Source organism: Drosophila melanogaster, chromosome X, assembly GCF_000001215.4.
Source record: "Drosophila melanogaster chromosome X".
Taxonomy (NCBI): Eukaryota; Metazoa; Arthropoda; class Insecta; order Diptera; family Drosophilidae; genus Drosophila; species Drosophila melanogaster.
Window position 1 is genome coordinate 2,242,091 of NC_004354.4, and position 12,165 is coordinate 2,254,255.

General features: G+C 48.5%; 5 protein-coding genes across 7 annotated transcripts; 2 read left to right on the forward strand and 3 right to left on the reverse strand.

Moving 5' to 3' along the window:
- The first annotated feature begins 47 nt into the window (after window positions 1-47).
- Window positions 48-3,951, forward strand: fs(1)K10 (female sterile (1) K10). Its single transcript, NM_058143.4, has 2 exons — window positions 48-1,514; window positions 2,367-3,951. Exons 1-2 carry the CDS (start codon window positions 219-221, stop codon window positions 2,460-2,462), a joined length of 1,392 nt encoding a protein of 463 aa, NP_477491.1. The 5' UTR covers window positions 48-218; the 3' UTR covers window positions 2,463-3,951.
- A 189-nt stretch (window positions 3,952-4,140) lies between these two features.
- On the forward strand, window positions 4,141-5,477 carry Or2a (Odorant receptor 2a; the record flags this gene model as incomplete). The annotated part of the gene is made up of 2 exons (NM_080307.2): window positions 4,141-5,283; window positions 5,354-5,477. 2 exons carry the CDS (start codon window positions 4,141-4,143, stop codon window positions 5,402-5,404), a joined length of 1,194 nt encoding a protein of 397 aa, NP_525046.1. The 3' UTR covers window positions 5,405-5,477.
- A 26-nt stretch (window positions 5,478-5,503) lies between these two features.
- Window positions 5,504-7,893, reverse strand: crn (crooked neck). The gene is made up of 2 exons (NM_057770.5): window positions 7,738-7,893; window positions 5,504-7,679 (listed from the first exon to the last, which is right to left on the reverse strand). The coding sequence occupies exons 1-2, from the start codon at window positions 7,771-7,773 to the stop codon at window positions 5,607-5,609; spliced, it is 2,109 nt and encodes a 702-aa protein (NP_477118.1). The 5' UTR covers window positions 7,774-7,893; the 3' UTR covers window positions 5,504-5,606.
- Window positions 7,894-8,054: 161 nt separating this feature from the next.
- On the reverse strand, window positions 8,055-9,903 carry CG3191 (uncharacterized protein). 2 transcript variants are annotated; one of them, NM_166934.2, is made up of 6 exons: window positions 9,582-9,903; window positions 9,105-9,264; window positions 8,923-9,004; window positions 8,557-8,859; window positions 8,354-8,490; window positions 8,055-8,297 (listed from the first exon to the last, which is right to left on the reverse strand). In NM_166934.2, exons 1-6 carry the CDS (start codon window positions 9,745-9,747, stop codon window positions 8,216-8,218), a joined length of 930 nt encoding a protein of 309 aa, NP_726804.1. In that variant the 5' UTR covers window positions 9,748-9,903; the 3' UTR covers window positions 8,055-8,215. The 2 variants fall into 2 exon arrangements, with proteins under 2 accessions (NP_726804.1, NP_001245486.2); NM_001258557.2 differs by having other exon boundaries at window positions 9,582-9,769.
- A 338-nt stretch (window positions 9,904-10,241) lies between these two features.
- CG3091 (uncharacterized protein) lies at window positions 10,242-12,107 on the reverse strand. Of its 2 annotated transcripts, none has more exons than NM_001297887.1 (6): window positions 11,868-12,107; window positions 11,361-11,520; window positions 11,227-11,308; window positions 10,826-11,158; window positions 10,634-10,770; window positions 10,242-10,575 (listed from the first exon to the last, which is right to left on the reverse strand). In NM_001297887.1, exons 1-6 carry the CDS (start codon window positions 11,995-11,997, stop codon window positions 10,506-10,508), a joined length of 912 nt encoding a protein of 303 aa, NP_001284816.1. In that variant the 5' UTR covers window positions 11,998-12,107; the 3' UTR covers window positions 10,242-10,505. The 2 variants fall into 2 exon arrangements, with proteins under 2 accessions (NP_001284816.1, NP_569990.2); NM_130634.4 differs by having other exon boundaries at window positions 11,868-12,040.
- Window positions 12,108-12,165: the final 58 nt, after the last annotated feature.

A 12,165-nucleotide genomic window follows, 5' to 3' on the forward strand; every position in this document is an offset into this window, starting at 1 on the left:
AGTGGGAAAAACTGATTGTTATAGTTGTTCACACTCCTTCGACAGCACTGGTATCGAAACGTTATCGCAATCGATTCATCGTAATATTTTCAATATAAGTTTTTGTGACAAATAGGCGTGCAACATTTTAGATCCATCTGCTCCCCGCCTGTCGTTTCGGCTTGGCTCCTCTGCTCGAGTCCTGAACCCCCGTTTTCAGTGAAATCCAGCTACCTGCAATGGTGTCCAAGAACCAATTCTATCAGAACTGGACCATGCAGTCGCAGCAGCAGCACCCGCACCAAATGCAGCAACAGTTTCAGCAACAGCAGCAGCCAAATCTGCAGCACCGCAACAACCAGAGCAACAATAATAATTGCAACAATAATCCCCGCGCAGCTGCGGCTCCGTATAGAAAACCGTTTCGTTCGGGCAAAATTAACTCCGGACCAGGAGGAAATGGGAATGGTAACAGGGTCAACGGTAACAATCAGATGATGTTTTCCTCCAGCCAAATGCCGAGCGATCCCCTGTACATTGACTTCAGCAGCCCGCCACCAGGATTCAAACACAATCAGGTAGGCAGTCCCAAGAAGAAGTCTATGAAGGGCATCAAACAGCAGCAGCATCCCAGTCCGAACCAGCAGCAGCCTCCCAGTCCGAACCAGCAGCAGCATCCCAGTCCGAACCAGCAGCAGCATCCCAGTCCGAACCAGCAGCAGCATCCCAATTCGAACCAGCAGCAGCATCTCAGTCCGAACCAGCAGCAGGGCAAGATGAACAACCAGAACAACAATCATATGAACCAGTCGCAGCAGCCCTTCAACAATCAGATGAACGGAAGCGATTGGCAGCGCCATCCGGGCAACAATCCCAATCAGATTCGCGGTGGCTTTAATGGATTCCAACGCGGGCCGCCTCCGAACCGTCCTCCTCCACGCCTCATGATGGGTCCGCCAATGGGTCCGATGGGCCCCGGACCACGGGGACCCGGACCGATGGGCCCTGGAGGACCTTACCCGCAAATGCCTTTCCCGCCACCGGTGCCTGGTATGCGCGGTCCCGGACCCATGGGCCCCATGGGTGGACCACCACCGCCGCCGCCACCGCTCTTTATGCGTCGCAACGGACCCGGTCCAGGTCCTATGATGGGTGTCCCACCGCCCATGCACATGATGGGTCCACGGATGCCGCCGCGGGGAATTCCACCGGTCGGACCTTATGGACCAATGAACATGAATGGCGGCCGGATAATGAAGCCCAATCCCAAGCTAATCAAGCAGGTGGTGAAAGGCAAGAGCAGCATAAAGACACTAAAGAACCTGATCAATCAGTATCCCATCGAAAAGCCCTGGGTAACGGACGAGATACGCAGCGAGCACGACAAGAAGGTGGACATCGAGAACAGATTGAAGGGCCACAAAGACGACGAGCTCTTCGCTCAGTACAAGGGCCAGCGGGACAAGTTCGTTAGTCTCTACGAAGCGGCGCGGGAAGAGTATCTCAAGCAGGAGGCAGCCACTGTCAAGGCCAAGGTGAGCATATAGAGACCCCCCAACATATCCTTATTCCCTTGGAACAGGTGTCCCATCCGAAGCTCTATTCAGGGAGGCACACCGATTCCGGGTACAGTTTCGGCTTAATCCGGAATCACTTTGCACCCCTGATTTGATCCGTAACCCCCACCCGTCCCTCTTTGTTGCGTTTGCCGGGCGGTAGGAAAAAAATAAGAGAGCAGAGAAAGTGAAAAAGTAAGTCTCAACCTGATGCACTCTCTCGCATTATCCTGCAGTCCTGCGGAAGGTTGTTGTCATATCTATTTTCACCTTCGGTTGTTCCCTTGGCACTGATATATATCCGCAAAAGAGAAACTATTGGCATATATTTACAACCATAGATTTATTAGGAACTGAACAAAATTGTGTAACTATTTAGAACTGCAATACAATGTGTTTACTGCCACCTTGTATACAAATTTAAAAAACTAATAGAATTTTGTACTGTTCGATCGTGGCAGGCGTAGTAGATTCATAAATGCACTCTTAGTAACTTAATATTCTTAATTGAACGAGCCTCAGTACTGAATCCTATGGCTGTTTTCATTTTCCAATTTGGTTGGCATGTGAAAAGCGAACTTAATGAATTTTAAACTGCCAGAACATCAATTTAGTTACTTAATTAGCAGATATAACCCAACTTATGAAACTCATTGCATATGAAATGATAATGATTTGAGTGATTAATGTTCGTGGGCGTAGTTATCTGGAAATAGCCAAGAGAAGTTCGCAGAATGCATTTAATAGCGAAAACAGATCTGAGAGCTCTTTTTACACACTCAACAACCTTGCTATTGAACACCGTTGGCAATTCTCGTATTTCTTTTGCAGGATGCCAAGTCAGACAAAGACAAAAACGCAATTTCAAGTCAGAGCGCAGCCCCTAAGGCCGGAAGCGCTAAAGATGCAACAATTCCAAATCCCTAGGCAGCCAATGCAACCGAATCCGAATACCGAATCAATCGAATCGAACCGACTAAAGAAGAGGTCGGTCGACTCACAGAACTAAATGTAAACTTAAACTTTAAACCAATGAGCAATTCAAAACTAAAACTAACAGCGAGCAACAGCAAGAGTCTGACAATTGAAGACGAATATAACTCAAAACCCCGACTCCTATATCGGATATACGTATACACAATCGTAATCCGAGGAGGCGCCGCCTTTGTCACACGTTGCTTTTGCGACTGAGAACTGAGCTTAGAACGATAATGTAGCAACAAATACAAACCCAGCGATAATAATGTGGGCGAAACTCTAGTAATAGCGATAAAAATTTAGATTGCGAATCGATTCACTTGTCTAACGTAACCTAGCGTAACGTAAAGTAGAGTATTGAAATGTAACCGTAACGTAACGTAACGTACCAGTTTCCTATTCGAAAACTATTTGTTGTTCAATTCTAAGTTGCAGCCATTTCAAGTATGTGTACACAATTTATGACACGCCCTTACCTATATATGTATGCATATATATTGATATATATATATATATAAATTATTTTCCTATTCGTTGCCCGAGTGCGTGGGCGCGACATAATTGAAACAGAGTGGCCGGATCCTAAGCACTCTGGCATAAATCACACTGTAGGCCTTAGATTACACCACTTGATTGTATTTTTAAATTAATTCTTAAAAACTACAAATTAAGATCACTCTGTGAACGTGTGCTCGATGGTGTGCATCTACGGATTTGTTTTTGTGTTCTTTTTCCCCACCCAACCCCGTCCCTGACCCAATTCCGCTGTTCTCTTTACCGACTTGTAGATTAATCACGCTCTTGATCTTCATGACCGGATCCACCTGACAAGTAACGCCAAAGCAGCCCCACTTAGCGGAATAGTAGAGCCTAGGGGACCCAACGTAAAAACTCTAGTATAGCACCAATCTCCCAACCAGTTAACATTATACCTAAACCCATGGTCAAGAGTAAACATTTCTGCCTTTGAAGTTGAGAACACAATTAAGCATCCCCTGGTTAAACCTGACATTCATACTTGTTAATAGCGCCATAAACATAGCACCAATTTCGAAGAAATCAGTTAAAAGCAATTAGCAATTAGCAATTAGCAATAACTCTGCTGACTTCAAAACGAGAAGAGTTACAAGTATTTGTAAGGCACAGTTTATAGACCACCGACGGCTCGTTAGGGCTCGTCATGTAACTAAGCGCGGTGAAACCCAATTGAACATATAGTGGAATTATTATTATCAATGGGGAATATTTAACCCTCAGGTAGCAAAGTAATTTAATTGCAAATAGAGAGTCCTAAGACTAAATAATATATTTAAAAATCTGGCCCTTTGACCTTGCTTGTCAGGTGCATTTGGGTTCAATCGTAAGTTGCTTCTATATAAACACTTTCCCCATCCCCGCAATAATGAAGAATACCGCAGAATAAAGAGAGATTTGCAACAAAAAATAAAGGCATTGCGAAAACTTTTTATGGGGGATCATTACACTCGGGCCTACGGTTACAATTCCCAGCCACTTAAGCGACAAGTTTGGCCAACAATCCATCTAATAGCTAATAGCGCAATCACTGGTAATCGCAAGAGTATATAGGCAATAGAACCCATGGATTTGCCCAAAGGTAACCGAGACAATGGAGAAGCAAGAGGATTTCAAACTGAACACCCACAGTGCTGTGTACTACCACTGGCGCGTTTGGGAGCTCACTGGCCTGATGCGTCCTCCGGGCGTTTCAAGCCTGCTTTACGTGGTATACTCCATTACGGTCAACTTGGTGGTCACCGTGCTGTTTCCCTTGAGCTTGCTGGCCAGGCTGCTGTTCACCACCAACATGGCCGGATTGTGCGAGAACCTGACCATAACTATTACCGATATTGTGGCCAATTTGAAGTTTGCGAATGTGTACATGGTGAGGAAGCAGCTCCATGAGATTCGCTCTCTCCTAAGGCTCATGGACGCTAGAGCCCGGCTGGTGGGCGATCCCGAGGAGATTTCTGCCTTGAGGAAGGAAGTGAATATCGCACAGGGCACTTTCCGCACCTTTGCCAGTATTTTCGTATTTGGCACTACTTTGAGTTGCGTCCGCGTGGTCGTTCGCCCGGATCGAGAGCTCCTGTATCCGGCCTGGTTCGGCGTTGACTGGATGCACTCCACCAGAAACTATGTGCTCATCAATATCTACCAGCTCTTCGGCTTGATAGTGCAGGCTATACAGAACTGCGCTAGTGACTCCTATCCGCCTGCGTTTCTCTGCCTGCTCACGGGTCATATGCGTGCTTTGGAGCTGAGGGTGCGGCGGATTGGCTGCAGGACGGAAAAGTCCAATAAAGGGCAGACATATGAAGCCTGGCGGGAGGAGGTGTACCAGGAACTCATCGAGTGCATCCGCGATCTGGCGCGGGTCCATCGGCTGAGGGAGATCATTCAGCGGGTCCTTTCAGTGCCCTGCATGGCCCAGTTCGTCTGCTCCGCCGCCGTCCAGTGTACCGTCGCCATGCACTTCCTGTACGTAGCGGATGACCACGACCACACCGCCATGATCATCTCGATTGTATTTTTCTCGGCCGTCACCTTGGAGGTGTTTGTAATCTGCTATTTTGGGGACAGGATGCGGACACAGAGCGAGGCGCTGTGCGATGCCTTCTACGATTGCAACTGGATAGAACAGCTGCCCAAGTTCAAGCGCGAACTGCTCTTCACCCTGGCCAGGACGCAGCGGCCTTCTCTTATCTACGCAGGCAACTACATCGCACTCTCGCTGGAGACCTTCGAGCAGGCAAGGCACAATTATATATTCAAATGTCCTTTGATTTGATTCAAATATGATATGATTCACTTGATTCCAGGTCATGAGGTTCACATACTCTGTTTTCACACTCTTGCTGAGGGCCAAGTAAGAACTTTATAATCTCTTTTTGGGGAGAAAAATTTTAAAGCACAATAGCAGAAAAATATATCAGATAATATAACAAAAAAAAAGATCATTATAGTTTTTTATTTAAGTGGTTTATTACTAAGGTATCCAAAAATAAAGCGAAAAATCTGCAATTTCAGATATTTAGCTTTGTTCAAAAGCAACGATTTTTAGGCGGAAGTGAATCAGTCACCGCTATCCGTCGTATCCGCTGGGGCAGCATCAGCTGCAGGTTCTGGCTCAGATGCAATAGCTGTAGCGGGCGGGTCGTCCACCGTGTTGTCTTTTTGTGTCTTCCACATCTTAGCTGCAGCCAGCAACTTGAGATTGGGTCGAGCCATTTCGTCCTCGGGAAAGATGTAGTCGAATACCTCCTCCCAACCTTCCTCGACGCCATTGTCCGAGACGATCTTTTGCCGCTTCTTGATGCGCCGCGGCATCTTGTCCATTACCTTTTGCATCTCCTGCGAATCGGAGGCGTCGCGTTCAAAGTCGCGCCATGCCTCTAGCAACAGAACACGCGACTCCTTGTCTCCCAGCTGACGCAACATCTCGTTGGCTCGCTCATAGATTCTCCTTGCCAGCTGCACGTTCAGCTCCGCATCTGGCCCGCTGTCGCCGTGGCTGAGGCCCATCTCGAACTTGGCAAACGACATCCACACTTTCACATGCTGCGTCCGCTCAAGGAGTCGCTCGTAAAGCTGTCTGGCTAGCTCTGTTTCGCCTAGGGCTACCTCGAAGTCGATGTACGCCTTCCACAGCAGCTCTGGCATGTCCAGGCGCGGCTGCTGCACCGCCAGCTCGAAAATGGCTCTCGCCCGGTCCGTGTCGCCCAACAGATTCTCCAGCTCGGCAAACTTCATCCAAGTGACACAATTCTCCGGTCCAAACTCCAGGAACTTCTCGTACAGCATGCGGCAGCGCTCGAACTCACGCAACTGAATCTCCAGATCAATATAGCCTCTGAAGAGCTTATCTCTGGGACACATGCCGATGGCCAAGCCCAGAGCTTTGCGTGCTCGCTGCAGCTCCTTGCAGCGGATCTCGAATTGGGCGTACAGCAGCCAAAGCTTGCTGAAGGTGAACTGCTTGTGAGGTATTAGCTCCAGACAGGTCTTGTAGATCTGCCGCGTGCGTTCCGCGTCCTCCGCTTCAAGCTCCTCGTACAAAGCATAATTGATCCAAAGGTAAATGTAGCGTCGCCAGAAGTTCTTTTCATTGGCAGGCGGCACGTTGGAAATGGCCCGTTCGTACGTCTCACGGATCTGATCCCGATCGCCCTCAGCCTCAATCAAGCGCAAATAGTCGAACCAGGCATCGTAGTTGGTGGGATTGGCGGCCACCTCCTGCTCGTACTGGTACTTGCGCTTGGAAACAATCACATCCTCAATACCCGCTCTGTCGCCGTACTTTTTCTCGTGTTTCGTATAGGCCTTGAACAGCTCCTGTGTGCGATCTTTAGGTAGGTGATCTAAAGCGTACTTGTAGATGATGCGCGCCCTGTCGTGCTCCTTTTGACCCTCCTCGAAACGTGCAAAGGCGATGAACAGGCGCTCCTCGATGTAGTCGTCACCAAAGAACTCCACAGCGCGCTCAAATACCCGCCGAGAGCCGTGGATAAACCCATGAGACTCCTCAAAGCGGGCGAACTTTATCCAGTTCTTCACGTCCGGGTGCACATAGACAAATCGCTCGTAGATCTCCCGTGCCCGGTCGATCTCCTTGTAGCGCAGCTCGAAGTTGACGTAGGTCTGCCAGGCCTGCTCCTCCGGTTGCCACTCCATCCAGCGCTCGAACACCTGTCGCGCCCCTGCCACATTCTCCAGCATCTCCTCCATGTAGGTGTACTTGTACCAGAACTGGTTGACTCGCGGCATGATGGTCACTGCCCGATCCCACAGATTGCGAGCATGATTCACCTGCTTGTTCTTCATCTCCATCTCGGCGTATTTCAGCCAGAGGGTCACGTTCCGGTGCTCATTGTCCAACGCCCGCTCCCAGATAGAGCGCGCCCGCTGGATCTCCTGCTGCTGCTCCTCCCACTGAGCATATTTGATCCAATGGCTGACTACCATGCGGTTCTTGCGGAGATTGTCCTCGAAGGTCTTTCGCTTCCGCTGCTGATAGTCTGCCAACTCGGCGGGATCGGAGATCTTCTGCTTTGGCGGCGGCGGCAGAATCTCCAGATCTCGCTCCTTGGCCTCACGGAGCAACTGCTCCGCCGTAATTTGCACCTCCGCCGGCGCTTTGTTTTTGACCTGGTGAAATTTTGGATTGGATAAGTTGGTTTGGTGGATTGCCGACGATGGCACATACCTTGGCCACCTTGGGCATCTTCTGTGGCCGCTCCATGCTGTGCGATTCGGGGTCCCTCACTTAGCAATGTTATGTTGGAAAAACGCTAAATCGCAACAAAATAAATAATGCCACTAACAACGTCGTGCGATAACGATAGGCATATTTCGATAGTTCGCTATCGATAATCGCTTTTTGTCTCCACTGGCCTTTTGCGCATTCTACTTTTGAATGTGTGTTTCAATTAAATCCCTTTTTTTGTTGTATTTCCATAAATATATACTAGTATAATAATTGTACATTGTTGGGTTAAAAATAAAACGGATAACGCATTTTTTACTTATTTATTTTTGAGCAATTTCAACACAAATTTAAAAAAAAAATGGATATTTAAGAGATGAAAAGCCACAGGAACTGTTTATCCCAATACACTTGAAACACTTTTAACCGTCTTCAGTTGAAGGAGACTCCTTGCTACCGTGGAAGATGTTCTAGGTAATCATTTGAAAAATCTCCACGAACTCTCGTTCCGCTTCTCCGGCTTCACCACCACCCAGTGATCGGGGTCCATCAGATAGTCGCTACAAAAGGCAACGAGGCGTTACTGAATAACTATAACATGCAGATCGAAACCCACCGATGCTCAACCAAGGCCTTTTGGGTATGGGTCCGCAGTGCTTCTAAGGACCCGGCTCCTCCGCCGTACTCCTCCGGCAGCATCTCCCGCGGCACGAACTCGTACAGCGTATTTATGCTTTGCGTGTGGAAACGGATCTAAAGTGTAGAAAGTAATGGTGAGATGAAGCTATTAGAGACATAATGGCTTCTCAAGAAACCCACCAGCTTGAAGACCTCGTCGCTGATGAACGGCTTCACCACGCTGACGATCCGATCCAGGTAAGTTGGACAGTTAATCATGTGAATGGCGCGCAGGCGCACCGGAAATGCCAGCTGGAGGAACTTGATGTAGGCGCGCAGCGTGCTGATCGTCAGCCGCGAAATGTGCCGCATTGTGGTGCCCTTCATGTCGAATATCTGCACCTCTCCTTCGGACAGGACATCCGGTTTGGCGAGATCGTCCGGCGTCACGAACCGGCAGTCGCTGACCATAAAGAAGGCGCGCGTGTCCTCCGTGTGGTGCATCTGGGGATAGCAATCGGCGGTATGGAGCGCAAGTTCCTACAGCAAAGAGAAGCTATTACTCACCTTGGAGGCCTCGAACTCCCGAAAGCAGTACAGCGACACCTTGCATTTGTCCGGCGTTAGGCCAGGCAGCGGTAGAATGTCTCTGAAATTCGAGTGTTGGGGTATACGGGTATGTATGTTTTTGGAACATGGCCCTGCCTCAAAGGAAAGGGAATCTTTTCTCCCAATAAGGACACACTTACGCGTAGTCAAAGGTGCGCTTGCTGTCCGCGTCTAGAGGATCCCTCTTGATAAACAGGTGAGGGTGCCGGTTGCGCAGGGCGTAGTTCACCTCGATGAGCTTCCGAGTCTCCTCCACGTCTCCAAACATGCACTGGTAGAAGCGCCGGAGCAGCAGCGGATCTGTTAATACACATATGGTACGATACAATGAAGTTTTTGCTAAGGAGTTAAGCCCATGGAACTTTGCACATTACGGGAATATTAATTAATTCAAACATCGTGTTGGACATATTGAATTGGGAAGTGCGGTTCGATTTAGGGAGACTTGCCTGTACATTCACTGTTTGTATACAATTGACTACAGTGACGTAAGGCGGCGAGCGGAGCGGCCTACTAACGACCTAATTAATGGACGGTGGGTGGTGGGAGGTGGAATGGGACTGATGGGCAGTGAACGGATGTTGGATTCCCGCACGGTTTTCGGGCTCATCGCTTACCAATCTCCTTGGGCAGCTTGTCATTTTGCCGGAACCACTCGAGGAGCTCCTTGAGATCCCGTTCCTGCTTCCGCACCGCCTGTTCCGATGTGTCGCTATCCTGTTCCCGCTGCAGCTGCTCGGACGTACCGCTCGCCCCAGTCTCTCTCACACCTATGCGGCTCATTGGTGCTGTGGCCTGGGTATCGATTGCTCCGTCGCTGTTCCCTCCGCCAGGTTGGTCTGCTATCGGCTATCGGACGCAGCAATCGCTTTCGAATCACTTTCAAAAACGCTTTCGAATCACTTTTAAACCTTTGGGCTTGACGCCTGGCAGCCGACTGACTGACAGTTGCGCATCGATTTCGCTCATCGATTTAGTTTTTGAATATTCAATGCTACTGCGTTGGCAATTAAAGCCACGTAATTTTTTAATGGCTTTTCGGCCATCGTTTGGACGACGCTTAATAGTGCCTAAATATGTTCCGTTCCAGCTTCTGGATCTGCCTAATCACCTGGTCGTGTGCCGCATCCCAATGCCATCGCAAGTAGTGACACAATTTTCACTTTAATTGATAATTCGCGGGATGGGCAATTTTTCTAAGAAGCGTTTGTTTTTTGTAATCATAGAAGAACATTGAAAGCCACCTGGCTTTTGGGTGTAATAAAACCTCATAAAATGTAATTAATATAATTTATTGTTTTGTCAAGTATATTGTTCCCATTGCTGTCAATCAATCGACAATAGCCCCTTATTTGATAATAGAGAAATTGGTAAGAAAATAATAAAATATGAAAATAAGAATTCTTAATGGAGGGCCAGCTTCACTGAGCTCTAGAACCTGTAAGTGTTTCTGGGACTTTCCCAACTAATCGATATCTTCGCTTGGCAAGACGCGATGCTTGATCACATTTATGTTTATATCACGTTCGATGATCAGGATATCAGAACCAGGACCACCGACTCTTGCTCTGAGCGGCCACCTTCCAGTACCGCTCGTCGCTGAGATAAGCCCTATGAAGTACAGAATGGGTGGCTAAGATGGACATCCCCATCTAAAGGTAATACTCACGCGTTGTCCCTGATGGACTGAATGCCTTTCGCCTTGAGTTCCGCTACAGTGCCCGCCTTGCCGCCGTACTCGTTCGGCAACATGTCCCTGGGCACTTCTTTGTAAAGGCTATCCATACCCTCTGTGTGGTACCGGATCTGCAAGACGATTTGGTTAGCTAGTGCTTAGAATGAAGTACTTTTCAGGTTCTACCATGTTGCGGACTTCCTCCCTTAGGAAGGGCGACATCATGGATATGAGCTTGTCCAGGTAAGTGGGGCAGTTGATGACATGCATGGCCTGGAGTCGCGAGGGATAGGCTTCCTGCAGGAACTTCATGTAAACACGCAGCACGAATATGGACACGTAGGCCAGGTGGCGTAGGGTGTAGCCCCCAATGTCCACAATCTGAACATCGCCCTCGGCAATGTCCGCTTCGTCTAGTACGTAATCAGCTCCGCTTCCTGTTTCTCGCTCTACATCCGGCTTTGTGAATCGTGCATCACTCATCATGACAAAGATTTTGGTCTCCTCGACAGAATTCCGCTGTGGGAATAGCACAATTGTGGATCAATGAGTCAACAGGGGAAACGGACATCCGAGTCGAGACACACCGTTCGTGGATCCAGATCGGCCATGCGGAAGAAGATGAGCTTATTTCCCTGGGGAGTGACTCCGGGTAATATCAAAAGGTCCCTGTGAAGGGCAAATGTTAATACTCGCTCATTGAATCTTTTGCTGCACTTACGAAACCCTCAGGCCCTCGGCGGTCATCTCGTCCTCCATGTTGCGATCCATGAACAGATGTGGGCTCTTATTGCGCATACAATAATTTAGCTCCGCCAGGGCCTTGGTGCGTTCCACATCAAAAGCCGTGCACTTGAGGAATCGTAGCATAACTATTGGTTCTATCGGGAAGAATTGGAAATTTTGATAAGCTAGATGCTACTGCACTCACAACAAAAGATACATTGCAACTATATGAAGATAGAATTCTCAATTCTCAATCAATGTCCAATGTATCTGTGTGCATATGGCACTAGCTAAGTGCATGTCAGTCCAACTTCAGCAAGGAGGAAGTGCCTTGCTATCACTGGAGGTGCCTAATGCACTTGACCTTTGGCACTGCTCTGTTACAAGGTTTATGGATTGTTACCACAACAGGTTATTGCGCGCCCATTAATTCCGTCTGCCACTTGACTGGTTATCAATCGGAGCGAAACGCATTTGAAATCGATTCCAGTGACTCACTTACCGATCTTCTCGGGCAGATTGGGATTGGCCTCGAACCAGGCGACCAGATCCGTCAGCTTGTCGCTCCATCCAGTTGCTGGCGAAGCGCTGGTCTCGGGGGCGGAGTCCTTATCCCCTGTATCTTTATCCATTGTTGTAGCCCAATGCGTCTCTCAGGGGCCGCAGAAAGCCACTAACTAAGCAAGTAACTTAGCTAAGTACCCCCAATTGATAAAGCTAACTAGCCCGATCGCACACACACATCCGCTGGAAATGATACGAGTGTGTGACCACTATTCGGACGCGATCTTTAGCTTTTC

Coding starts and splice junctions, on each gene's coding strand:
- crn (NM_057770.5), bottom strand. CDS start 7,773: ATGGAGCGGCCACAGAAGATGCCCAAGGTGGCCAAG. Junction 7,680..7,737: donor AGATGCCCAAGGTGGCCAAG/GTATGTGCCATC, acceptor AAATTTCACCAG/GTCAAAAACAAAGCGCCGGC.
- CG3191 (NM_166934.2), bottom strand. CDS start 9,747: ATGAGCCGCATAGGTGTGAGAGAGACTGGGGCGAGCGGTACGTCCGAG. Junction 9,265..9,581: donor CAAGCTGCCCAAGGAGATTG/GTAAGCGATGAG, acceptor GTGTATTAACAG/ATCCGCTGCTGCTCCGGCGC. Junction 9,005..9,104: donor AAGCGCACCTTTGACTACGC/GTAAGTGTGTCC, acceptor CTCGAATTTCAG/AGACATTCTACCGCTGCCTG.
- CG3091 (NM_001297887.1), bottom strand. CDS start 11,997: ATGGATAAAGATACAGGGGATAAGGACTCCGCCCCCGAGACCAGCGCT. Junction 11,521..11,867: donor CAATCTGCCCGAGAAGATCG/GTAAGTGAGTCA, acceptor TCTTCCCGATAG/AACCAATAGTTATGCTACGA. Junction 11,309..11,360: donor GCCGAGGGCCTGAGGGTTTC/GTAAGTGCAGCA, acceptor TGCCCTTCACAG/GGACCTTTTGATATTACCCG.